The sequence below is a fragment of the Penicillium chrysogenum genome, assembly GCF_028827035.1.
Source record: "Penicillium chrysogenum strain IBT 35668 chromosome Unknown utg000005l_segment0_segment0, whole genome shotgun sequence".
NCBI lineage: Eukaryota > Fungi > Ascomycota > Eurotiomycetes > Eurotiales > Aspergillaceae > Penicillium > Penicillium chrysogenum.
Window position 1 is genome coordinate 6103330 of NW_026622753.1, and position 25578 is coordinate 6128907.

Below are 25578 nucleotides of genomic sequence, written 5' to 3' on the forward strand. Positions count from 1 at the left end.
CCGCCTCAGGCGGCCAAATACAACCCGTCGCGAGATTCTTCAATCTTTCTCTTCTCCCCCGCAATTTGGTTATTGTTATTTCTCTATTTACTCGGTTAATATTTTTCATTTGGTAGCTCTCCAGTGCAACCTTAAGAATTGCACTTGAACTCTGCTTTGGCTGTTTAGCCTTATCGTGTTGCCCTCATCTTTGCGCATCCGCATCCGCACGCGTGCGCAACCATGGCCAACACAGGCTATACCTCGCCGTTTCACACCTCACATGACACCATCGGGCAGTCAACGTTGGTGACGCCTCTTTTCATGCCATCCTCTCCTCCTCAGCATCCTTCTAGCCCATTGGGCTCTCCGGCAACCGCACAAACCCCTGCAACTGCCCAGACTCCTGCAACCGAGCGCGTCGCAGCGCAAAGTAGCAACCAAGGTCGCAACGAGGCTGCGGATGATGAATACCATTCTGACAATGAAATCCAACCAATATCTCGACCCCGCTCTCCTAGAAGCCCAACAGGTTCAGATCTCGATGCGCGTCTTGCCGATTATACCTTGGATTTTAGCAACTTCCCAAGCGGCCATTTTGCCTTGGATGGGCCTGACGAAACTCTGCCTCCATTCCACCAAGATGTAGATAAGTTATCCGATGTTGGGGGTCCGGAAGACTTTACTGCCAATATGGAGAGATACTTGATGGGGGATCCGGAAAATGGAGCGAACCATGAAGACGAGGATGAAGCGGAAGTACACTACGGATCGGTACGACGATCTTTCCGGAAATCAAAGCAACCGGCCATCGAAGAAGAAGCCGATTCCGGGGAATACAGTGAATTCGGACCACCAGTGGATATGTCGACCCCTTCACACCTGTTACACCGGACTGGCGCTCTTCCCAAAGATTCGACTCACCTGGAAGGTATCGAAGAAATCCCCGACGATGACGAGGCCCCGGATCCCGCATCGCCTTCCGTCCGAAAATTGTCGGACGCCTCCAGCCATGTACCAGAGAAGCAGAATGAGGATCTTCACCAGCAGATTGCACAACTGCAACAAGCCTTGAAGGAACGCGATGACCAATTGCAGAAGAATCACAATCGTGTGCTTGAAGCTGTTTCCGCTGGTGAACAGATCCGTCATCTCCAGGCAGAATTGCAGCGCAAGGATTCTCTCTTGGATGAGGTGAACGCCAAAGGTAGCGACGAGGCAATGCTGCGCGAGCAAGTTCAGTCGCTTCAAAAGAAAAATGAAGAGCGTGAGCAGCTATTACGGCAGTTGAGCATGAATGCAACGGATCTCAGTCCTCTCTTGAACCAGATTCGTGAGATGCAACAGCAGCTCCAAGACAGAGATACACAGGACTCTTTAGGCAAGGAGCGGCTGGAGACGATTGCTCACTTGCGCCAGCAACTCAATCTTTCCCAAGAGCAGGTGCGAAAGCGCGATGAAACTCTGGATGAGACATTCACCAAGCTTAAGGAAGTCACACGGGCCAGGGATACACAAATACAGGAGAAAAACTCGGAGATCGATCGACTCCAATCACAGATCGACGATTACGGTCTGGAAAATGAGAAGCTTGAGTCGGAATTAGAGCGTGCGCACAATGATTATCAGGTCCTCGAGGAACGCTTTATCGACCTGGAAATTAGAAACCGTCCTCTGGAGGAGAAGAACACTACGCTGGAAGCAAACCTCACCCGTGTTCAATCCCATATGGAAGCCCAGGAGAGTGCCCTCAAAGCCGCAGCAGCTGATCTGCCTATCAGCGGCCATAGCACCTACAGCGAGATTCTCGATCTGATTAAAGATCTGGGCCCAGGGAATCCCGCATCCCCACTCAACTCGCCGTCGAAGGACAAGTTCGTGGAAAGCCAAGGTGTGCAGCAACCGCAACAGCCAGACACGCCAAGTATCGCCGGCCTTCAGCAAGAAATCCAGGAGTTATCCGCCGCACACAAAGCCGCAGATACCGAAGCAGCACGCCTGCGTGGTCAGGCAACTGAAGTCCAGACCCTAATCAAAACCATTGAAACCGAGAACTCGCGACTCTCAACCCGAGTGGGCGAGCTCACAACAGCCTTAAACAAGTGTCAGCACGATCTAATCCAATCACAAGAACGGAACGCCGAGTCCCTGGAGACCGTCGCCCGCTTGCAAGAAGACAAGATCGCCGAACCTCCAAGCCCACCACCCTCGCCCCCAACAGCGCGTGGAGCTCTCAACCCAGAGCCAAGAGGACCAGACACAGCAGCCCTGGAGGCAAACCATCAAAGCCAACTCCGCAGCCTGCAAACCGCACACTCAACGGCAGTCTCAACGCTGCGCGCCTCACACGCCGAATCAATGCGCAAAATCCGCAACCTCCTCACTGCCGCCGAGCAACGCGAGACTGATCTACGCTCGGAACTTGCAAGCCTTCGTGCTTCATCCGCCACCTCCGAAACCCACCTACGCAAGAGCTTCAAATCAGAACTCAGACGTCTGGAAGACATCATCGCCGCAAAGGACGAAACCGCCGCTGCGGTCGACCAGCGCATTGCTTTGTCGGTGGACAAGCGTGAGCGCGAGTGGGAGCGGCGCATCGACCTGCTCCTTAAGGAGCGTGACCGCATGGCCAAGGCTTTGATGATGAGCTGGGGCGAGAAGGAGCTGGGTCGGGGATCGGGGTCTTTGACCGAGAGTCATGGCAAGGAGAACCGTCGTCGTGATCGAGACCGTGATGTGGATGCCAAAAGTGGGCAGGCTTATCGCTACAAGTATGCTCAGAAGCAGAAGCCTAAGACTACGGAGGCTAGGGCTTAATGGGCTGGTTTGTTTGATCTTGTCTTTCTCTGGGGTTGATGTACCATATCGGGTTGCGGATTGCATTGTGTTTCCTTTGATTCGTCTTTTAGCGGCCTGGAGTACTTCCTGGAATGGAATTTGGGATCTGAAATTGCATGTCTTCGCGGTCTGTTGTGTTCTCGTCTTGAGACGAAATTTGCATCTTGTTGCTTCCGAGTGCTACGAAATGAACTTTGTACTGATCTTTCAACCTTCTCTCTTCAATGTTTAATTATGTATTGTCTACCTACTTCAATGTCGTCTTCGCATTGAACGAATTAAATGTGGTATCAAAAGCTAACTGCAACAACACTAAGAGTAACCAAATCACCCTGGCATACTGGGCACACTATCCAATAATACAGATCATGTAACATTAAGAAATAAACCAAGTTGAACCAAAAGAATGTCCGACCAGCAGACAAACATCTATTAATACTCCTTCCAAACTTCCATCCATTCAAACACCGTCTCAATAAAAGCTTAAACTCGTACGATTCGCCCCACGATATTTCGTTTCATCAATAGAATTCGACGGCAACTCCGAGTAAGCGACAGATACAGGCCTCGGATCATCCACCGCACGTGGGTCCGTCATCTCCAAGATACAGCTTAGCGGGCCATTCGCGCCGGCAGGGGTACTACTGCGCGGACGACGCGTGCTGGGGTAGATTACCTCGACGTCGTGTCGAGGCGGGATCGGCGCTGGCATGGATCGGACTGAGCCGTAGCGGCGCTGTTTTGCCCGGCGGGATGAGTAGTGTCCGTATCGGCTGCTGCCGTTGGTGTTTGGGGGGGGGTTGTACTGGCTCTGCGAGTGTCGGGGGACGTGGTTTGGGTCGAAGTGGTAGGAGGAGCTGCGGATGGGGTTGTGGATGATGGGTTGTTGAGGTTGCATTGCGTTTCGGATTGAATCTGGATGCATTTTTGGGCCTCGGGCGTGTCGCCCGGACTGGGAATATGCTCGTGTTTGGGGTTGGGGAGGGGGACGTGGGATGAAGTTTGGGTGGTGTGGGTGGTGGATTGAGCGGGCTGCAGGCATGGAGTTGGCTGTTTGCGAGCGGCGCACTTTTGGTGGTGGGGATGGGGTTGATGGGACTACCTCTGGGGCATCGGCGGAGTTCATTGTCATTGTTCGGGTGTGGCCTTCTTGCTGTACTGGGTTGGGGTTGGGTTGGGTGTTGGCAGGGCTTTGGGGGAGGGATGCTGAAGAAGCGTTCGGGGTGTTGCCGTTTGGGACTAGTTGGTAGGTGTTGGATTGAGGGATACCCTTGGGCATAGTGTTTGGTGTCACGACTTGCTTTTCGACATCTGATGCGGTGTTGGGGTCTGCCAGGGCCTGGATTTGAGGATCCGCTGATAATGGAAGCGACAATGGGAATGATTTTGGAAGGAGGCGCCTGAGAGAAGAGAGTGACGACTTTCCTCTTTTATGGCTTGTGTATTCCTGGGGAATGGCCGGGACTTTGGGAGCAGGCGCATCAGAGAGAAGAGCGCGTAACTCGTTGGTCAAAGTAGATGTGCTCGAGAGAGGATAAAACTCGCTAGCCAGGCTTTGTGATCCCGGGGAGATACGGTGCGAAGCGTCCTCCGGTGAAATTGTGGTTCCAGGCATAATTTCTCCATATGTCGAACCAGGATCAGTGTTGACTCGAAGTTGAGGCCGCAGACGGGCTGGGGCAGGGTGTCGGACGCTGGGGTGGCAGTTGACTCTGTTGGCAATTGGGTCCACAGACCAGAACTCCCCGGCTCCAGTTCCGTCGTGTTGGCGGCAAAGATAGAGAATTTCGTTTTTGAGCGTTTCCTCGCTATCCCAGCTATTACCAGAGCCGATACTGCCATCTCTGCTAACTTTCTGGCGCTTGTAGATACCAAGAAGCGATACATCATATGGTCTATCGCAAAGCTCCTTTGCACAGTACATAGTGCACACAGTGACCCTGTAGAAGAATTGTCAGTTCAAATGAAGAATCCATGGAACAAAAGTCGAGCATACATCGAAACCACCGACACGATCACCGACGCTCGGTGGAAGGCACAGCTTTTACCGACTCTCCAGAAGGTTGCGTCTGTCCCTTCTGGGAGACAGTACACCTGCTGTGCAGCGACCACGAGACCAGCCACACTTGTAGCTAACCAAAGCATAAGATCCAAGCGCAGCACATATGTGCATATATTATGCAGAATGGTCTTCTGGGTTCCAAATCCACCAATATTGTTGTATTGCCAAGCGACCAGGCTTTGGAGGCTGACAAGCGGCACTGAGAGAAAAGACTGGATAAGAGTTAGCGAACTGTATAATAACCAAAGGGCTAAATCAAACGTACAGCGACAAGTGCAAGTACAACACTGAGAGTCATCTTTGAGTCAACCTGGCCATTACCGTAAAGGTATAGTACGAGCACCCATTCCAACATGGACTCGAGGAGCAGCAAGTATAGCGCAACAAATATCACAAGCTTCGTCCATGTACCCTCCTTTCGAGGCGTAGGTGAAAATCCAGATGCCATGATTGCGAAAGCTCAAGGACCAAGAGACGAACGACTCTTTTATGGTCCTCTCCAAACTGCCTGAGACTTGGGAAACAGGTAGGGAAGAATGCGAGTGTGTTGTATGTAAAGGACAGGCGTATTGAATGCGCCGGGTCCAAATCGAGCCCAGTTGTGGTCTCACTCGAAATTCATCAATTGGTCGCAAATAATAGCATACATAAGGTCGATACCAAGAGGAGTGGTGATGGACTAAAGAGGACTTTAATGAAGGGTTATTAGCCCTGGAGCGCGTCGACGCGAATATAGCGTGGAGGGGTGGAATGTAGCAGCCGAGGGGGATGCATGGAAAGAATCCAACGCCTTGAGAAAGGCCCTCTCTGTAGAGAGCCCACGGGCACGGAAGTACCTGGGTAGTCCATCTTAGCTTAATAACTTGGAATGCTAAGCACTTGCTAGTGCCAGGGATGTATTGAGGGTTTGGTTGTTGTCAGCCTTATCCCTGTGGATTTGCCTGTACAGACGTCAGTTCGTTTCAGTTGAGAATGGAAGATTTGGAAGATTTGAAGCGCAATGAAACTTCTAAGAATTCAGTGTAATTAATTGCCCGTGCATCGAAGGGTTGTCCTTGGTCAAGATAGGATGGAGGCGATGCCCTATCCAGGAGTAGATCCCTCGATGACGTGACGTGGTCAACCACAACCACTCCGACCATCAACACAAATCCTTTCGATCTTTCAATTAAACCTATACACTTCTTTAAACGACTCAAACGACTCTTTTTTTCATTTCACTTTCGTGTTAATAGCCTCCAAGTTTATGGCTTTGGGTAGTTCCTACCAATTCTGTACACACGTGATCCGAGGGGGGTGCACCTTGTCAGTAAGGACGAGAAATGAGCCTTGAACCTGGATTCACAAGCATTCTGACGCATTTGACACATGAATGAAGTGTTTCTGATGGTTTCACATCGTGGAATGCTTTGGTCTAACTGTGAACTGAGTATAGCAGTATGATCTCTGGCGTTTGCCTTGTTGCATTTGGAAGGTGGAAAATCAAGCGAAGAGCGTAAAATCCCTATCTTGTTTCTTCAAAATTTCCTCTGACAATAGTTGCAGGTGGAATAGAAATGTATCATCTCCAGATACTCTGTTGCGAGTTTCTACAAACGCGAATTCCTCTATACTAGTCAAAAGACTGGGACTACTTCCACCCTCCGAAATGAAAGGCTTTGCTATACATGGTGATGGGATACTATGCTAATGAGCTTGAGAAACTAAATGCCCCTCCTTAGCCTCTACGCCGGAAGGCAACAATCCCAACATTGGGGAAATATGCTGCTACCTGATCGTGCAAGAGACACCACCGGCGACGGCTAATGGATACTAGCATCTCGATACCGCGCTTCAACCAATGAGGAAAAATGGTTATTTACATCTCCGGACATGTCAGGCCGTTGTGGTGGGGGAAGGACGTAACCATGGTGATAGTAATAGGGTGAAGAGCCGAAGACACCAACGAACGAGGAGCAGGAAGTTCAGGGTAAGGAAGGCATTTGCCTTGAATCTACGACCCCTTTACTTCCAGCAGCTCTAATTCCTCATTTTCATATTCCCGTGCTTATAATACGAAGTTGGAGGTGACAGCGTGGAATGGCTGGTCCTTCTGGGACTCATAGGTAGGCTTACCAAACTCCGCATTCGAGGTCTCGGGTTTCGGTCACACCACTGTCACCGACCCCTAGTACGTCTCATCCCTTGTAGAGTTCGACTGTGATACCTTTCAGTGGTCTCTGGAGTAGTAGCTAGGCTAAATCCGGTACTTATTATGTAAATAGTGAGCGGCGTACTATCTTCCACTGCGCTGTTAAGAAACATAGAACCCCCTACGACCCCAACATATCTGTGAAGCCTCCTTAACTGCAGCCTCCGCCAGGGAGCGATACTCGGCGCAGTCCTTTAAAAGTCCCTCAATCCCTTCATTGGGTTTACCAAGGGCCAAGGATGACACAAATGTTTCCACTTGCATGATAAGCCCGATGTGATATGTGCGCGAGGCGTCTCGCGGATTCCGGACGATGGTCGAGGACAGTGTTTTGGATGCAAAAATAGGGTAGTAGATCATGACCCTTTTGCAGATTAGCCACAGAACAAGGAAGCAAAAGGACAAACGTATTTGAGTCCAAGTCATCACGTACCCAACGAGGGTGATGTTAAATTTCGGCATATATTTGATCAAGTTAATCGACGCTGTTGCAGCTTTCGTGCACAGTGATTCCGACATAAATATCACTTGATTTGGCAGAGTGTAGACACTGCTCTTTTTGACCAGATCTATACCTAGCCTTGACTCTTGGGCTGCGGTGATCCGATGGATGGCGATCAGACAGTTGAAGTATGATAAATGGAGATAAAGAAGGACCACGGCTACCGGGGACTGTGGAAAAGTGGAAAGCCTTCTTGGTTCAGGTCGGAACTCGGTGGGAATACTATCCTTCCACAGTTGGAGCTTTTCGTCCAACATGGCAACCGAGCCAGCCACTTCAACAAGCGGGCGATCTCGCGCTGCGACCGAGTAGAGGTGTTTGTGTACCTGGCTCTTGATTAAGGCCAGTTCACAGGTTGATCTGAGTACGTTGAAGGTCTCTTGTCGGTCTGTTGTTGGCATGATCCCTATGTTATCCAGTGGAATTTCCGTTGGTAATAAGACGTCCATGTCATCGTCGCGTTGCGCGATTGGAATACCAGCACGAAGGGATATCCTAGGCCAGATCAGTATAAAGTCGATCTGACAATACTAGCGTGTCCCCTACTCTTTGTCAAGACAGTACGCAATCCAAAAAATTCGCCTCCGTTGTTCTACTTCTTCAGGACACAAGCCAGACTCGTTTTCACTGCGTTCAAGTCGAATCTGATGACATATCCGCACAACCGAGGAAATCAAGTAACCGCAAGGCTGGCTGCTCAATGTCCCCATTAGAAAGACAACCTATACAGAAAGCACTGTTAGTCAGATCTTCTGTCAAGGCCGCTGTTCATCTTACCATCCCTAACAGTGCCTGGACGGCCCATAGATCAGGCAACCCGAAGCAGAGGCCATTCAAAACCCCCAAGGCGTTCTTCATGAACAACCAGCCCTTCTGACGGTCACTATGTACAGAAGAGTTATTCTCTATGCGCAGCATATACCCCATCGCTAAAGCAACATTGAGGCTCGCCCAACGACTGGGCGAATCGAATATGCTCTGTAAGTTGTCGTCTTCACAAAGTGACAGTAGCGATGACGGTTGGAATATGGGAATCAACGAGTTGAACTGCTGCAGATAGTCATTGACCAACGATATAATCTCATCTTTCGGGGGCAATGGACAGAAATGTTTGTCAGGGAATAAGCCCTCAAGCAGCCTTTGACTCGTTCCCTGGTGGAGACCTAATGGAAGGAGGGATTCTAAGTTGCCAACGGAGCCCCCTTGCGTTTTATTAGTTATCCATTTCTTCCCTTCGGGGGATAGGGCTGAGAAGCCTATACGTATCAATCAGCTTTTGGCAGTAATGGAATCAGCTATGGCATCTTACCGGGGTTCGGTGCATCCGTAAAACACCTTGGAACGTAGAAGCAGGGCAGATCCTCCGGTATTACTGTGTGGATGTCATCCGGGGCTTTGTTGCGCATGGTGTGATATACATTCTGTGGAGCAGCAGAGGGGTCTTGTTGAGCGTCCATGTGTATCGGTTCTGAATCCCAAGCGCCCGTGCCATTTATTGAATCTGCATTTTCAGCTGCACTCGAGGGTGAGGATTCATCTGGCTGCTCAGATCCCTCGATAAAGGATGGCTCGTTCTCATCTTCACCCAGGTGAAACCCGATCTTCTGAAAATGAGATTCCAAGCGCTGGATATTTGTCTCCAGGCGATCGATCATGCTCAGGCTGTTCGATTGTTATTCATTACTGGCAAATTATAATATTGGCTGGGATGTGGTACTTCTTCAAGTGCCTATGACGCCTTGGATCAACTAGAGAACAAGGTACGTTGGCTTTGCTGCAGAACGAGCATTTGGACTGGTTGATAATCTCGCATTTTATTTTCCTGCGTCGACAAGTCTCGCATGCCTAATGATATTATTAGTACATGACTTTATTTGTGTCTGTGGAGTCCACACTTTTCTCTTCCGCTTCCGTTTTACCAGGCGCCCATGTTCTGGCCTTGAGAGTTGAGGTAGATGTTGGATCAATGAAGAGCCGCCGTGAGCTTGGTTGTCGAACACTCTATTCATTCTGGATGTTCACGAGTTGTAAAACCTGGTATAGGAGTTGTTTCTGAAATTAGGGCTACAGAGTCGGAGTCATTGGCGTATATCAGAAAGATGCTCCATCCGAAGCAGAATGAAAAAGACAGCGAAGGGTCCAGGAGGTGCCCGGGTTGCATATAATTATGCTGGTGAACCGTGCAAATTGTGCAAATTGTGCAAATTGCGAACCTATATCAGATGAGTCACTCACAGTCTTTCCAAGGTTTTATATGTCTTTTTAGTGGGCTTTTCAGATGCCTGGTTATGTAGAGATTTTCTTCCCCCTTCTCTTTTTTTTTAGACAGCAGAAACGGACGGAAGGAGGCTTAGTTTGTGAAAGCGATTTTTCTATGTATAACCTTTGAACATCTCAAGGTTGAGTGAGCTAATGATGGAAAAAGATCGCCCAAGAAACGCTGTCTTGTAATGAATACCACATTAGTGAACACTGTGTGCCTAAATCGGATGCCGGATGTTCTTTAATCGGTAATACGGCGTATTGAGACATCCGGCCCTAACCCGACACTCAATTTCGACTTCTCGACTCTTTTCACGGAGTAGAGCCCTGACGGTTATAGTTCGGAAAAAAAACCGGGGTATCATAAGCCCCGTTTCGGGATCCGGAAGTAGAAGACCAAAATCCGATAGCTAGCATTCCTACGTATGTACATAGCTACGGATTTAATGATTGAAAACGCCAATATATCTCGGCATCCCGGAGGTTCTTATATCACGGCTACATATGTATTCACAAAAGATGATGGCCCTTAACCTGGCCGGATCTGCCGGAAATCTAATTGAGATTTTCTGTTTGGATTTAGAGACAAACTTATATATGCCGAGCTCCCAGGCTTGCGGTTTGTTGTCGTCGACTAGGATATATATCGTTCGTCGCCAGATATCTCAGCCTCCTATCACTCTAATTTTCGTCTTGTCTTCCTCTTCTCTCTCAAGCAAGCACGCAGCAATACAACAGTCCTGCCCAAGCCTATGTCACCAGGGACTCGAAAGGCAGATCTCGAAACCAACTCATCACTCTAAGGGGTACCCAACTGAATTCTCACTCGATCCCAGTCCATGGTCAGCCACAATTCAATGCAACTCTCGGGTGGACACGAGCTCGACATGATCCATGATCTAGAAAAGAGCGAGGATGAAGACACTGTGCAGGAGGAAGAAGAACACAGGGAAGCACTGGTTGGTCAGCTAGCACGACAACTCACCCGTCAATCTACCCGATTCTCTGTGAACGGTACATTGAACAATCCGTTCACCAATGGAGACTCCAAATCCACTCTTAATCCCAATAGCCCCAACTTCAAGGTGCGGGACTGGATGAAGATGTTGCTGGCTATCCGGTCTCGCAACCCCGACAAATACCCAGATCGGACCGCTGGTATTTCGTTCAAAAATTTGAACGTCCATGGATTTGGCTCTCCCACCGACTATCAAAAAGACGTCATGAACTCGGTTCTGGAGCTTGGGACTATGGTCCGCCGTCTCGCCGGCCTGAAGCTTCAGAAGATCCAGATCCTCCGTGATTTCGATGGTCTCGTCAAAAGTGGGGAAACATTGGTGGTCTTGGGAAAGCCAGGTAGTGGGTGTTCGACGTTACTCAAAACCATTGCTGGCGAAATGAATGGCATTGAGATGTCAGAGGATTCGGTTCTCAATTATCAGGGTAAGTGTCTTCCTACATGATTCCGTATAACTTCATTTTTTGAAAAGGTTTTGACAAATACGCAATACATTTAGGTATCTCTGCAAAGGACATGCAGAATTCCTTCAAGGGAGAGGCAATATACGCAGCAGAAACGGATGTCCACTTCCCCCAACTATCCGTTGGCGATACTCTCATATTTGCGGCGTTAGCTAGAGCTCCCCGAAACCGCCTTGAGGGTGTGGGAAACAAGCAATACGCTGAACATATGAGAGATGTGGTGATGGCCATGCTTGGCCTTTCTCATACGATCAACACCCGGGTTGGCAATGACTTCATTCGCGGAGTTAGTGGAGGCGAGAGGAAACGCGTCAGTATTGCAGAGGCCACTCTCAGTCAGAGTCCGTTGCAGTGCTGGGACAACAGCACAAGAGGCCTGGATAGTGCTAATGCACTTGAGTTTTGCCGAAACCTGGCTCTTATGAGCAAATACTCCGGAACAACAGCCTGCGTTGCGATCTACCAAGCGTCACAGAACGCTTACGATGTCTTCGACAAGGTGACCTTGCTTTATGAAGGAAGGCAGATCTACTTTGGGCCAACGACGGAGGCTAGGAAGTACTTTGAAGACATGGGCTATGAATGCCCGGAGCGTCAAACCACGGCAGACTTCTTGACGTCGATCACCAGCCCTTCGGAACGCGTGGTGCGAAGTGGGTTTGAAACCCGTTTTGTTCCTCGCACTCCTGATGAATTTGCGACAGTATGGAAGAACAGCGACGCACGTGCCAAGCTCATTCTTGAAATTGAGGAGTATGAGCGAAATTACCCTATCAAAGGTAGTTCCTACGATGCATTTATCGATGCCCGTAAGGCTATCCAGGACAAGCACCAAAGGGTCAAATCGCCATACACCATTTCTATACGGAAACAGATTTCACTCTGTGTGACCCGTGGTTTTCAGCGCCTTCGTGGAGACTACAGCCTAACTGCAACAGCTTTGATTGGGAATTTCATAATGTCTTTGATCATTGGCTCGGTGTTTGTGAATCTCCCCAAAGATACCTCCAGCTTCTACTCTCGTGGAGCTCTTTTGTTTTTTGCGGTCCTCCTGAATGCTTTTTCTAGCGCACTGGAAATCCTCACCCTATACGCCCAACGTCCAATTGTTGAGAAGCAAGCCCGATACGCCTTCTACCACCCTTTCGCAGAGGCACTTGCATCGATGCTCTGCGATACACCTTACAAACTGATCAACTCATTGACCTTCAACATACCATTGTACTTCATGACCGATCTACGTCGCGAGGCTGGGGCGTTCTTTACATTTTGGCTGTTCTCGGTCATCACCACGTTCACAATGTCAATGATATTCAGAACAATTGCGGCATCTTCTAGATCACTGTCACAAGCCTTAGTGCCAGCTGCCATTTTGATCTTGGGTATGGTTATCTACACTGGGTTCGTTATTCCCACTCGCAATATGCTCGGGTGGTCGCGCTGGATGAACTATATCAATCCCGTTGCCTACGCCTTTGAAAGTTTCATGGTCAACGAATTCCACGATCGTTATTTTGAATGTGCAGCTGTCGTTCCATCAGGTGGTCAATACGACAGTGTCTCAATGGACCATCGCATCTGTTCAACTGTCGGTGCTCAGTCAGGGTCCACCAATGTGTCTGGATCGTTGTATCTCAGCCAGAGCTTCGGGTATGTTAAGGGACATTTGTGGAGAAATCTTGGAATTCTCTTTGGCTTCCTTATATTCTTCATGCTCACCTATCTTCTTGCCACTGAGTACATATCTGAGAAAAGGTCTAAAGGCGAGGTCCTTCTATTCCGCCGTGGCTATCAGCCCAAACATGCCTCTAGTGATGTAGAGGCACCTTCTCAATCTTCTACAGACGTCAAAACGGACGAGTCTCCTCCCAAGGCGGCGGCCATTCAGCGACAAACTGCGATCTTCCACTGGCAGGATGTCTGTTACGACATCAAAATTAAAGGAGAGCCTAGAAGGATTCTGGACAATGTTGACGGCTGGGTCAAGCCCGGGACCTGTACGGCCTTGATGGGTGTTTCCGGGGCTGGAAAAACAACACTGCTTGACGTGCTAGCAACGCGAGTTACAATGGGGGTTGTCAGTGGCGAAATGCTCGTTGACGGAAACCCCACAGATCAGTCCTTCCAGCGAAAGACCGGATATGTCCAACAGCAGGACTTGCACTTGTCTACGTCGACGGTTCGGGAAGCACTAGAGTTTAGTGCTTTGCTACGTCAACCCGCCTCTGTTAGCCGGAAGGAAAAGATAGACTATGCTGACGAGGTTATCAAGCTCCTTGGTATGGAGGCGTACGCTGACGCTGTTGTCGGTGTTCCGGGCGAGGGATTGAACGTTGAGCAGCGGAAGAGATTGACGATTGGTGTGGAGCTTGCCGCGAAACCCCAGCTCCTACTCTTCCTGGATGAACCTACGAGTGGCCTGGATAGTCAGACTTCTTGGTCTATTCTTGACCTTATCGACACCCTCACCAAGCACGGACAGGCGATTCTCTGCACTATCCATCAACCTTCAGCGATGTTGTTCCAACGATTTGACCGTCTTCTCTTCTTGGCAAAAGGGGGAAAAACAATCTACTTTGGTGAGATTGGCGAAAACTCGTCCACTTTGTCAAACTATTTCCAACGTAACGGCGCCCACCACCTGACCCCCGGAGAGAACCCCGCTGAATGGATGTTGGACGTTATTGGGGCAGCACCGGGTACACATAGCGAGATTGAGTGGCCAAAGGTATGGCGGGCCAGTCCCGAGTACGCGAAGGTCAAGGAGCATCTGTCTGAGCTGAAGTCCACCTTGTCTTTAAACTCACGAGGTGATTCTTCGCCTAGTCAATTCCGTGAATTTGCCGCGCCCTTTTACGTCCAGCTATGGGAGTGTCTCCTACGTGTCTTTGCGCAATACTTTCGAACCCCGACTTATATCTGGTCGAAAGCTGCCCTTTGCATCCTCACGTCGCTCTATATTGGATTTTCGTTTTTCCACGCCCAGAATTCTATCCAAGGCCTCCAGAACCAGATGTTCAGTGTCTTCATGTTGATGACAATTTTTGGAAATCTGGTGCAGCAGATCATGCCAAACTTCGTTACCCAACGCTCTCTTTACGAGGTGCGAGAGCGTCCATCCAAGACATACAGTTGGAGGGCGTTCATGATCTCGAACATTCTAGTGGAATTGCCTTGGAACACACTTATGGCTGTGTTTATCTTTTTGTGTTGGTATTATCCGATCGGATTGTACAGAAATGCAGAGCCCAGCGACGCAGTGAGCGAACGAGGGGCCCTCATGTTCTTGTTGATCTGGACATTCCTGTTGTTTACTTCAACCTTCGCACATATGGTAATTGCAGGGATTGAACTGGCTGAGACTGGTGGCAACATCGCGACCTTGTTGTTCTCCCTCTGTTTGATCTTCTGCGGTGTTCTCTCAACTAAGGAGGCCTTGCCTGGATTTTGGATCTTCATGTACCGCGTTTCACCGTTTACCTACTTGGTCTCAGCGATGCTTTCGACGGGTGTTTCGGGCGCCGATGCAATCTGCGAGCCAGTCGAATTCCTGAAGTTTAACCCCCCAGCCAACCAAACTTGCCAGGACTATATGGATCCTTATATCAAAATTGCCGGGACTGGATATCTGGAAGATCCCCTAGCTACCACAGACTGCTTGTTTTGCACGGTGAGCAAGACCGATGCCTACCTCCTGCAAATCTCCAGCGACTTCGCTGACGCTTGGCGGAACTTCGGTCTGATGTGGGTGTACATCGTCGTCAACATTTTCGGCGCGGTGTTTATCTACTGGCTTGCCCGTGTGCCAAAAGGGAAGAAGACTAAGTAATGCCTTGGAGGAATGTGGATACACGTTCGGGCCCTTGGGCCAGAGTATATACACTCTACAACTTTGTTGAAAGTGGTTTTTATTTCCGTTTCTGTTCCCTTGTACAGGATCGTCTTGATCCGTTCTTTCTTTCTCGTCTTCTTCATTTGTCTCCTTCATTCTTTCTCGTCTTCTTCATTTGTTTCTTCATTGTTTCCTTTCTTCGCCAACCCCATCTTTTTGTTGTGGCCCCAAGCCTTTATTAATGGGATCAGGTGATTCACAGTTTGCTGCTGTCTCTCACCTATCGCCACTCTTTCCTTTCTGCTCACTCTATTAAGTAAACATGAATATAGACAGTTTTGCCATTCCATAGTCGCCATTTTAAAGTAAAGAAAGGGACAAGAGAACGCAGAAGTAAGTTGACGAATGGAGACAGTCGGAATAAACTACAAACTAGGCAAACAGAATTAGAACCAGTTCAAACTATCTGGCCACCACAGGTCCCGAGGCATACAGGCGCTGATGAATATCAGATAGATACATGAGTCGCGCCCTCTTGCGTTCCCTTTTGTTCGACATGCTCGAATAAGTGGACCCCCAACTGGAATGTATTTAGGAGGACATTTATATTAGAACATTCAATCAGGTCCAGAAGGCCTTTTGAAGAGCATCACACATTAAGGTGATACACCTCTTTCCCTCAGTCAAGGCCCCATCCATAGCCAAAAACGGATGCGGCATGCCCTTCATGACCTGCAAATCAACCGGCACACCCGCCTTCTGCAACTTCTCCGCATACTGCTCACCCTCCGTACGCAGTACATCCAGCTCGCCAACCATAACCAGTGCAGGCGGCAATTGCGAGTAATCGCCCTGCCAGAACAGCGGGCTCGACTCTGGGTTCGTGCGGTCCGCGTAGTCGGGGACATAGTGATCGCGGTACCAGTACATCTTAAGTGCCGGAAGTGCGGGTGTCCGTTCGTACCGACGATATGACTCGTTGTTTTCCACTGTGGCAGTGTTGTCTGTCACGGGAACAGACAGTAGCTGGGCTCGGAAGTGAACGGGCGGTGACAGAGTCAGCGCCTTGTGTGTCATAATCGCGGCAAGGTTCCCGCCGGCGGAGGAGCCTCCGGTTGCGATTTTGGATACGTCCACTGAGAGTGCGGCGGGGCCGTCGGAAATCAGCCAGAGGAGAGCTTCCCAGCAGTCATGGACTGCAGCCGGCCAGCGGTTCTCGGGTGCAAGGCTAGAAGAAAATAAGAGACATTAGATTCAAATTTCTCAAGGTCATATATGCATGGTGTGATCAGATAGTCCACGGATAATTCTTCACTTACCGGTAGTCGACTGTGATCACGACGCAGTTGCCTCGTACACACAGATTTGAGCACACCACATTCTCCGTGTCAATGTTGCCCAGCACCCAGCCACCACCGTGGAAATACAGCATCACTGGCCATCCACCAGGAGGCGCCTGGCCCTTGGGAGTAAAGCAGCGGATGGGCACTGCTGGGCCCTCGGTTGCTCGTCGCTGAACGGTAATGTCTTCCGTCTTGCCCACCTCCAGCATTGGACCTGCACCAGGAATTAAGACACCACTTGTCCGTGATGCTTCCACGGGCTGGAGGTGCACCTGTTGGTTATTGATGACATGCTTGTTATAGAATGCGACATACTCGGGGTCCAACAAGTCTTTAACGGACTCGTGCAGCGGATAAGGTGGTTGAGTAACGCCTGCATTCATTTTGAAGTTACAGATAATAAGGAAAAGATATGTTGTACAAGGGTCCTAAACTTTCGGGGTCCCAGGGTCCCATTCAAATAAAAGTTCACCCCCACGCGGAAAGTGGGGAGAACCATCCAAGCAATGCGGGGGAAATACCGCTGATAAGCTGATAAGCCAACTATATGCCGGTTTTGGGAAATGATCGACAGGACTGTTGCAGTGAGACCCCCCGTCGGCTCCATTATGGAGTTCAATGGACCCATGGGGCCTCTTGTGAAGCCACTCGTGTGTCACTTCATGTTCCTCGGCTATATGCCATCGGCCAATATAGAGCCACTTGTTACGTTTTAGTATTGACCGATGTGGGATGCAGCCATAGCCCCTGATGCTGCCCGGTTGATAAAGAGCGCCTCCCCCACGCAAGGGGGGCAATTCCTGCGTTTTTTTTTCATCACTTCACCTCAATTGACTCATCCCTAGCCTATACTCCATCCTTTCAGAAACTCTCACAATGTCCTCCAAGACCCCCGTCCTTACAGACAAGGCTCCCAAGCCCCTCCCCGGGATCTACTCTCAGGCTATCGTCGCCAATGGCGTCGTCTACTGCTCCGGTGCTGTCCCGATGGACGCTGCCACTGGAAAGTTGATTGATGGTGATGTCAAGGCCCACACTGTAAGAGACAGGTCAACCCCAATTGAACCAATTCAACCTGCTAATACCTCTGCCCTCGAACAGCACCAATGCATCAAGAACCTAACCCACATCCTCGAGGAGGCTGGTACCAACATCGACAAGGTCGTCAAGGTCAATGTGTTCCTGTCCAACATGGATGATTTCGCGGAGATGAACTCTGTCTACATGCAGTACTGGGGTGATGTGAAGCCCTGCCGCACGTGAGTTCTTACCCCCGCTCATTTATTTCTTATCGTTGGGGTCATTTGGGGTCATATACTTCCCTCGATTCTTTTCGTACTATGCAATGTACTGATTGCGCTTACGCATGCATCTGCGCGGGTCTGCATAAGTGGTTTGATTTGTTGCTAACGGTTATACTCGGCAGGTGTGTTGCGGTCAAAACGCTCCCTCTTAATACTGATGTCGAGATTGAGTGCATTGCTGTTCTCTGAACTGCCTTTCGCTTCCCTCGGTTCCATAGAGAAAATTCAAGGAATGATGATATGACTTCTACTACAAACACACCTTTCTACCATTGATAATAACAGGTAAGACAACAATACTGTTATGTGAATCGTGTTATCTACGTCCTTAGTTCCACTCCAATAAAACAACACAGTGGAAGATAGTATGCCCGCTCGTTATTTACGCAGCGAATCTTGACTCTCAATCTGGAATTCAACACGATTTGACATGAATTTGTCCAATACGTTTGCTGTTGTGGTTCATACGCCCCGCCAGTTTAATATAAACAAACCAACAATCTACGCAACCTCAACGTGTTCAATCTGTCGACATTTCGAACGGGCCTCATCCTCCTCATTCTCCAGTTGCCTAATCTGAGCACCCAGGCCAGTACAAACATAATCCTTAAACTTCCTTGTCCCCACCTTGTGCTGGAACATCTCATCAAGTTCCTCAAGCGACCGATCCTTGGTCTCCGGCAAAAAGAAATAAACAAAGACCATAGCAGCAACAGAGAAACTTCCATAGATAATCGCCGTCCGGCCCCCAATTGCAGCCTGCACGTACGGATTGACAAAGTTGATAGGCACCGAGGTAACGAAACTGCCAAGGGACGACAAGAGAAGTGTCCGCTCGCGCAGCTGTCCGGTTCCAATCTCGCCGCCGAGAATCCACACACCAGGACCCCAGGACAGCGCATAGAAAACATACCACAGAACAAGCATGGCAACACACCCGTTCTGCGTCACTGGAGATAGAACCTCGTAGCCATTCGCCGTAGTTCCGCCAACCCCAATCATCATGGCAGCCATGAAGAACGCGCCGACAAACATGCTGCTCCGTCTACCAAGCTTATCAAATGTGAATAAAGAGACTAAATTTGCAACGATCCCGCATGCTAGCACGATGACATTGTATTGCAGCGGGTCCGCGAACCCCAGCTGCTTCATGAATGTCACGATAAAATTATTGATAAATGAGACACCTTGCGCCTGTTGCAGGATCTGGACGCCCATGGCGATGATAGTTCGGCGCCGGTTAGTCCCGCGGAAGCAGTCCATGATGCTCGTTGCGTGGTGGAGCTCGCGCTGTTCCTCGACTTGGAGTCGGAGGAGCTGGACCTCCTCGCTCGCATTGTAATTGGGTCCGTATAAATCCTTGACTGCAGCCTGTGCTTCTTCGTAGCGCCCTTTGTAGACGAGGAAGCGGGGTGTTTCGGGGAGAAAGGGGTATGAGATGATTATTCCAACGGGGACCAGGAGCTGGCATAGGATTACTGTTCTTCAAATGGGTTAGCCAGATACTGGACAGTTGGAGTGGGCTTCCGATGCATACAAATACGCCCATTCGCCTTTCATGTTCTGACATAAGAAAACGACTAGGGTGGCGAGGAAGCCGCCGAATGTATTCCAGAATGAGTATGCCGCCAAGAAAGCGCCTGGGAAGTATAGTCAAAATAACCATTTCCCATTCCTTGTAATTATATTGAACACCACATACCTCGGATCCTAGCAGGAGCACATTCCGACTGGTACATCGGCACGACGTTAGATGCCACGCCAATGCCCGAGTACACAATAATGCGACCCACGACCAACTGCCAGAACGACGTCACAGCAGAGGCCTCGAGGACAATTCCGATGGAAAGCAGAGCAGCCATCACCAGCAGCGTGGGTTTCCGGCCCAGATGCGAGCACAGCCATGGCGAAGCTAGACAGCCGAAGATAATCCCAGCCGAGCCAGTGCCCGTACCGGCAGACTGCTTCTCAGGGGGAATACTCCAATCACCGGAGGCATTGCGAGACCCATACTTCCGGGCAAATGGCGTCAACCCCAGAGCTCCTCCCCACCAGGAATTATCGAAGCCGAAGCCAATCGCTCCCAGGGAGACGAAACATCCAACGAATAGAAGGCGAAGGCTAAGCTCCTGGTAGAGCGCGGAATGTTTTATGGCGCCAAACATAATGACGAATTGATAAGAACCAGCAACGACCTTACTGCACACACTCCGTCGACAAAGAGGACTCGCAGCCCCCCGGCATGTGTCACCCACTCTTTTATATACATACCTAGGTTTTGACCAACGCCATCAAGTCCTTTCCGGGGAACATTATCCCAGATGCAGCCCCGCAAGAGATGGCCTGATGTCGGGCACTGCAAATGCCCCGCTTGTCTTTTCCCCGTCAATGAGACGAAGCTAAAGACCAAACTTGGTGCAGAGCTCATCGGAGGATAGTCTGTGCTGGCGGCTAGAACTGCTGGTTTGGAGGTGTTGTTGACTGAACCCGGGCAATCCCCCGGCTTCTCCGCAATAGCACGCAGCTAAGCCAGGTACGAGTGGCTATAATTGCGATTCTCGGTTGTTCTTGTGAGGGGAACTGCAAATGCTGCGCTTGCATTTCCCTGTCAGAGCGAAGAAGCAAACGACTAACCAAACTTGGGAGAGAGTTCATCGGGGGCTAGTCCGTTGTGGTGGTTACGACTGGGTTTGGAAAGTGTTGCCGGCTAAACTTCGGCAGTTTCCCCCGGGTTCTCCGCACTCGGACGCCAGCCGAACTATGTACCTAGGTATATGCGAGTGGCTATAATTGGATTCTGGGTTGTCCTTGTGAGTGGTGTTCAAATATGGTGTCTTCTGTTCGTGAGTTGTAATTCTGTTGTTCCTTTTGTTAACATATTCGTACATTTATTCCCATAGCCATCATCATCACCATTGACAATGGCATCGCAGCACCAACTCCAGTCTTTCCCGTCCAAACCGCGCGTCTTCATCCTGAGCGATATCTCCAATGAGCCCGACGATGCTGAGTCACTGGTTCGCTACCTATTGTATGCCAACCAGTTCCGTACTGAAGGCCTGGTAGCTTGCACTTCAACCTGGATGAAGAACAAGGTCTGTCCGCAGGACATGCACAAGATAATAGACGGCTACGAGAAAGTCGTAGACAATCTCAATGCCCACGTCCACCCAAACGACCCATATCCAGCAGCCCAATACATGCGATCGCTCATCAGAAAGGGCGCAGAGGTACCGTCCAGCATCATACCCTCCCCGCCAAACCACATCCTAACAATCAAATAGAGCTACGGCATGACCGCCGTGGGCCCAGACATCCCCCTAAGCGAAGGCGCACAGCATCTGCTAGACTGCATCCTCACTCCAACCAACGATCCCCTCTGGATCCTCTGCTGGGGCGGCACGAACGTGCTCGCATCCGCACTTCTCAAACTACAAACCACACATTCCCCCACCACAGCCGCCACCCACCGCGCGAACCTCCGCATCTACGCAATCTCCGACCAAGACGACACAGGAACCTGGCTGCGCGCTACCTACCCAGATCTATTCTACATCTGCTCCATACACGGGTGGTGCCAGTACGGACTGGCTGCATGGACCGGGATCTCCGGTGACGCATGGTACGGCTTCGACCAGGGCGGACCAGACGGATCGAAGATCAGCGCGGAATGGATCCGAGAACATATCCAGATTGGGCCCCTGGGCTCAAAATACCCGGATTTTATGTTCATCCCAGAAGGCGACACGCCGACGTTCCTGTACCTGATCCAAAACGGGCTCGGTGTCGCCGAGAACCCGGAGTACGGGTCCTGGGGTGGTCGGTATATCCACACGGACATGAGCGGGGCAGGCGTTGCGAATGGACATTTCAGCGATACGCCAGATGAGGTCGTTGGGCATGATGGGCGCCGGCACAAGTCGAACCAGGCGACAGTGTGGCGCTGGCGGGACGCGTTCCAGAATGATTTCGCGGCGCGCATGCAGTGGAGTCTTTCTCGGGATGTGGCGCGCGCGAATCATCACCCTGTTGCTGTTGTTAATGGGAGTGTTGGGCCTGCGCCGCTGGTTCTCGAAGTGCCGGCTGGGGGTATGGTGCGGCTTGATGCGCGGGCATCGTATGACCCGGACCCGGAGGATTCTATTACGTTTAAGTGGTATCAGTACAAGGATCCTAGTGCGACACAGTGGTCTGTTCAGCATGAGGTTGGGGAGTTGGGGATTCGGCTTTTGGATGAGGCTGGAAGTGTGGTTGAGGTTACAGTCCCGCCGGCTGAGAAGTGCTGTGTGGAGCTTATTAGTCGTAAGCCTGTTGCGAGGGGGCAGTTGTTGCATCTTATTTTGGAAGTGAAGGATAACGGGTCGCCGGCGCTAATTACTTATCGGCGTGTTTTTATTCAGGCGACGAACGAGGGGTTGCTGGGTGGTGGCGGAGGTGCTGAGGCTATTGGTGATACTATGAAAGATGTGATCCGATGATGTTGAACCATGAGTATGTAGACATTGTGTTTGTATACAGTACATAGATAGAACAATGGAACAATTTACTCTTCTTTTCATTTTTCCCATAAGGGCTACGTTGGTGTAGAATAGACAGGCCATTGAGTATGAGTTAAAAGACAGAAGTAATGCGTGGATACCTTCTGAGGTCGTCTATGTCGCAGAGGCCCAATTGGTAAGATCGCCCTGCGATGATTGGCCTATTTGAAATCTATCGGACTTGATATTCCATGGACTGATAAAATTATAGATAGGATGACTGCGGCTGTGCACTGATAAGCTAGTGGTCTGCTATGATCCAATCCGCCATGCAAGTCAGAAGCTGAGTTCATTGTGCACTCAAGGCCGGTAGTTCTTCGTCCTCGTATCTGGTGCCAATGAGTATTATCCCCCAGTAGCCCTCATACCCCACTTCATGCCCTGTGTTGAGGCTATGTATAGAAGTTCCATCTCGCCTTGATACTGTCCATCGGTATTCAACAATGCTTTATTTCACAGACAGCAGATCCAGCTACATCACCTCCTACCAAAGAGGACACATCCACTTATTATGGCCAAAGTTAAGAGGAGAGCTACACACTTGACAATGGCATAATAACAGCCCTGGTCTCTCGCACTGGCTTGGAATTTCGATCTTATCCCTGCGCAATCTCAGACTTTAGAAGTCCCTAGTAAATATTTTCTGTTATTAGCCAATTGGTAAAAGAGAATACAATCAACGCAGGCTATAGGAGATTAGAAGTTTTGTCCTCTATCACGTCCTTTGTTGTTGGGATGAGTCTGAGCGGCGCCTGTAAGAGATCGTTAGACTTTTGAGTCCAGGGTGTTTCACTCGGACGGATGGCCAGGTGTGAAGTTGAACGAGATACCCCAAAAGGAGGGCTAGCACTGATGTAGAACCGATTCTGGGTCTCTGGATCTGGGTGTCCTAAGATAACAATATAGGCCAGGGCCCTTCGGATTTGACGAGTAGTAATCAGGTTCCAAGGTTGGCGGACGACGGGAATCGGCCCGGGAATCGGCCCCACATGGCCCATTTAGAGTTTATTGCCTGAGGCATCTATATGCCTAAGGCGAATAACCTTGCTCATTCTTGTCTCCTTACTTCACATCCCCCTTTGTCGAACCGTTGCTATTTAAAAAAAATGACCGTGTCCTAACGCAAATAATTTGGGGCTCATGTGTGCCTTGGCGTCTTTGCAATGGCAATTATGATCGTCTTGTATTGATCGATCCTATTTCTAAAGCCGAGAACGAGGGATACGTTTTTATCTAAATTATGGCGTGATGAAATTCTAGAGTACCCCAAATCTATGGCAGATAACTCAAGACCTATTTATTTCTCTTTTCTAATTTTCCTACCCATTCAAAGTCTTGAGTCGACGGCGCAGGCCTCTTTTTATTGCCGGCTCGAAACGAGTTGCTCGCACGTATGGATTTGACATTTCAGGCTGAGCCTATGGCTATAGAGAGTCAATCACCTAAGAACGAGAGAGCTATTGACACCAAATATGCTGATGAAACTCTTCGCATTCTTCAGCTTCATGGAGACTCTGTTGGTTCATTGACGACCGAGAAGGAGAAAACGCTGAGACGCAAATTGTACTGGCGTATTTTCGGGCTACTCTCCGCTATCAACCTGCTGCTCTTTGTGAGTTTGTCATTAACACCTCTTACTCGCAGGCTCTAACTTTCCTAGATAGACAAGTCCACTCTCGGCTATGCCGCTATCCTCGGCCTGTTCGAAGAAACTGGCATCACCAAGGCTCAATACAACAATCTTGGAACTTTCTTCTATGTCGGTACGTGACAGTATTTTTCTCCTATTTCATATTCCCTAACACTCTCGTAGGCTACATTGTGGCGCAATGGCCGGGACACTATGCTATGCAAAAACTACCATTTGGAAAATTTGTTGCCGCTCTAGTCTTCATGTGGGGTGTCATCCTACTACTTCATTGTGTCGCCACGACCTACGCCGCTCTCGTGGTTTTGCGACTGGCGCTCGGTGCTGCTGAGTCCGTGGTTGTACCTGCAATGGAAGTCACAATAGGAATGTTCTTTAATCGTTACGAGCAATCCTTCCTCCAACCCTTCCTTTGGTTGACATCCGCCGCCGCCCCTATATGCGCCGCGTTTATCTCCTACGGTTTGCTTTGGAGCCATAGCACCATCCTGCCCTGGAAGCTGTTCATGATTATTACGGGGGTGTCTCGATCCTTCTTTCTGTTCTTGTCTGGTTTCAGTATCCGAGCAACCCAGCGGAGGCTACGTTCCTGTCACTGGAAGAGAGAATCCACACAATCAAACGAGTACACGAGTCAAGTCAAAGTTCTATTGAACAGAAGCAGTTCAAGAAGAGCCAGTTTAGAGAGACGCTCCGTGACCCCATTTCATGGCTTTTTACTCTGCAGTCATTCACCTTGATGATGTCTAACAATCTCACCTACGGACAGCAGAACCTTATTACTAAAGCTCTTGGGGTAGACAGCTTGGGCTCGACTCTCGTGGCTGCAGCTGGCGGCGGATTTGGTGTCCTGGTTTGTCTTGCGGGAGCCTACGCCCTGCGGTGGTGGCCATCAAATCTTGCCTTCCACGGACTTTTCTGGTGTATCCCTGCAATTGCAGGTGGAATTGGGATGGTTGCTATTGATTGGGACCAGAAGCTAGGAATGCTTGCGTGTCTGCTGCTGGCTGGTCACACCTATGGTAATACCTACATTATCGCGCTGGGTTGGACTACATCATCTGCAGCCGGCTACACGAAAAAGCTGACCCGAAATGTCATGTTCATGGTCGGCTATTCCATCGCAAATATTTGCTCACCGCAGATATGGGTTCCTAGGGACGCACCTCGCTATTACGGTGCCTGGATTTCCATGATAGTGGTCAGCTGGGTGGGGACACCGTTGATTCTTTTGATTATACGGTTCCTGTTGAAACGTAGGAACGCCCAGCGGAAGGCTTGGGCTGAATCCTTGACCAGCGAAGAGAGAAAGACTCATGAATTAGGAGTCGTTGAGGAGCTTGATGAAACTGGGAGCATGATACGCAGGGAGGTTGAAATTGCCATGTTGGATTTGACGGACATGGAGAACCCGTTCTTCGTCTATCCTATCTAGATGACATGAGTATGAGGAGATTGGAGACATCCAGCACCAGGAATTTAGAGAAAACCTTTGACCAGAGAAATATGTATATATATACTAGCATTTCGCTATGGGATGTCGAAGTCCCGCTTTCCCGATAACACTTTAAATTGAGCACATGGTTCCCGAATAAAT

The 25578-nt window shown here is 49.8% G+C and overlaps 9 protein-coding genes across 9 annotated transcripts; 5 read left to right on the top strand and 4 right to left on the bottom strand.

Annotated features, from left to right (window-relative positions):
• Window positions 1-222: 222 nt before the first annotated feature.
• On the top strand, window positions 223-2796 carry N7489_010715 (putative spindle pole body associated protein SnaD; the record flags this gene model as incomplete). Its single annotated transcript, XM_056716464.1, has 1 exon — window positions 223-2796. One exon carries the CDS (start codon window positions 223-225, stop codon window positions 2794-2796), a length of 2574 nt encoding a protein of 857 aa, XP_056564086.1.
• A 493-nt stretch (window positions 2797-3289) lies between these two features.
• Window positions 3290-5327, bottom strand: N7489_010716 (uncharacterized protein; the record flags this gene model as incomplete). Its single annotated transcript, XM_056716465.1, has 3 exons — window positions 3290-4757; window positions 4814-5091; window positions 5145-5327. 3 exons carry the CDS (start codon window positions 5325-5327, stop codon window positions 3290-3292), a joined length of 1929 nt encoding a protein of 642 aa, XP_056564087.1.
• A 1845-nt stretch (window positions 5328-7172) lies between these two features.
• On the bottom strand, window positions 7173-9581 carry N7489_010717 (uncharacterized protein; the record flags this gene model as incomplete). The annotated part of the gene is made up of 7 exons (XM_056716466.1): window positions 7173-7434; window positions 7504-8067; window positions 8119-8294; window positions 8350-8828; window positions 8882-9234; window positions 9290-9417; window positions 9468-9581. The coding sequence occupies 7 exons, from the start codon at window positions 9579-9581 to the stop codon at window positions 7173-7175; spliced, it is 2076 nt and encodes a 691-aa protein (XP_056564088.1).
• Window positions 9582-10673: 1092 nt separating this feature from the next.
• On the top strand, window positions 10674-11061 carry N7489_010718 (uncharacterized protein; the record flags this gene model as incomplete). The annotated part of the gene is made up of 2 exons (XM_056716467.1): window positions 10674-11015; window positions 11053-11061. 2 exons carry the CDS (start codon window positions 10674-10676, stop codon window positions 11059-11061), a joined length of 351 nt encoding a protein of 116 aa, XP_056564089.1.
• A 4708-nt stretch (window positions 11062-15769) lies between these two features.
• Window positions 15770-16874, bottom strand: N7489_010719 (alpha/beta hydrolase; the record flags this gene model as incomplete). Its single annotated transcript, XM_056716468.1, has 2 exons — window positions 15770-16376; window positions 16468-16874. 2 exons carry the CDS (start codon window positions 16872-16874, stop codon window positions 15770-15772), a joined length of 1014 nt encoding a protein of 337 aa, XP_056564090.1.
• A 493-nt stretch (window positions 16875-17367) lies between these two features.
• Window positions 17368-17984, top strand: N7489_010720 (putative L-PSP endoribonuclease family protein Brt1; the record flags this gene model as incomplete). Its single annotated transcript, XM_056716469.1, has 3 exons — window positions 17368-17529; window positions 17593-17750; window positions 17918-17984. The coding sequence occupies 3 exons, from the start codon at window positions 17368-17370 to the stop codon at window positions 17982-17984; spliced, it is 387 nt and encodes a 128-aa protein (XP_056564091.1).
• A 312-nt stretch (window positions 17985-18296) lies between these two features.
• On the bottom strand, window positions 18297-19960 carry N7489_010721 (uncharacterized protein; the record flags this gene model as incomplete). Its single annotated transcript, XM_056716470.1, has 3 exons — window positions 18297-19278; window positions 19333-19435; window positions 19498-19960. The coding sequence occupies 3 exons, from the start codon at window positions 19958-19960 to the stop codon at window positions 18297-18299; spliced, it is 1548 nt and encodes a 515-aa protein (XP_056564092.1).
• Window positions 19961-20716: 756 nt separating this feature from the next.
• N7489_010722 (DUF1593 domain-containing protein) lies at window positions 20717-22273 on the top strand (the record flags this gene model as incomplete). The annotated part of the gene is made up of 2 exons (XM_056716471.1): window positions 20717-21025; window positions 21080-22273. The coding sequence occupies 2 exons, from the start codon at window positions 20717-20719 to the stop codon at window positions 22271-22273; spliced, it is 1503 nt and encodes a 500-aa protein (XP_056564093.1).
• A 1453-nt stretch (window positions 22274-23726) lies between these two features.
• N7489_010723 (uncharacterized protein) lies at window positions 23727-25416 on the top strand (the record flags this gene model as incomplete). The annotated part of the gene is made up of 4 exons (XM_056716472.1): window positions 23727-23945; window positions 23994-24096; window positions 24147-24502; window positions 24541-25416. 4 exons carry the CDS (start codon window positions 23727-23729, stop codon window positions 25414-25416), a joined length of 1554 nt encoding a protein of 517 aa, XP_056564094.1.
• Between the last annotated feature and the right edge of the window lie 162 nt (window positions 25417-25578).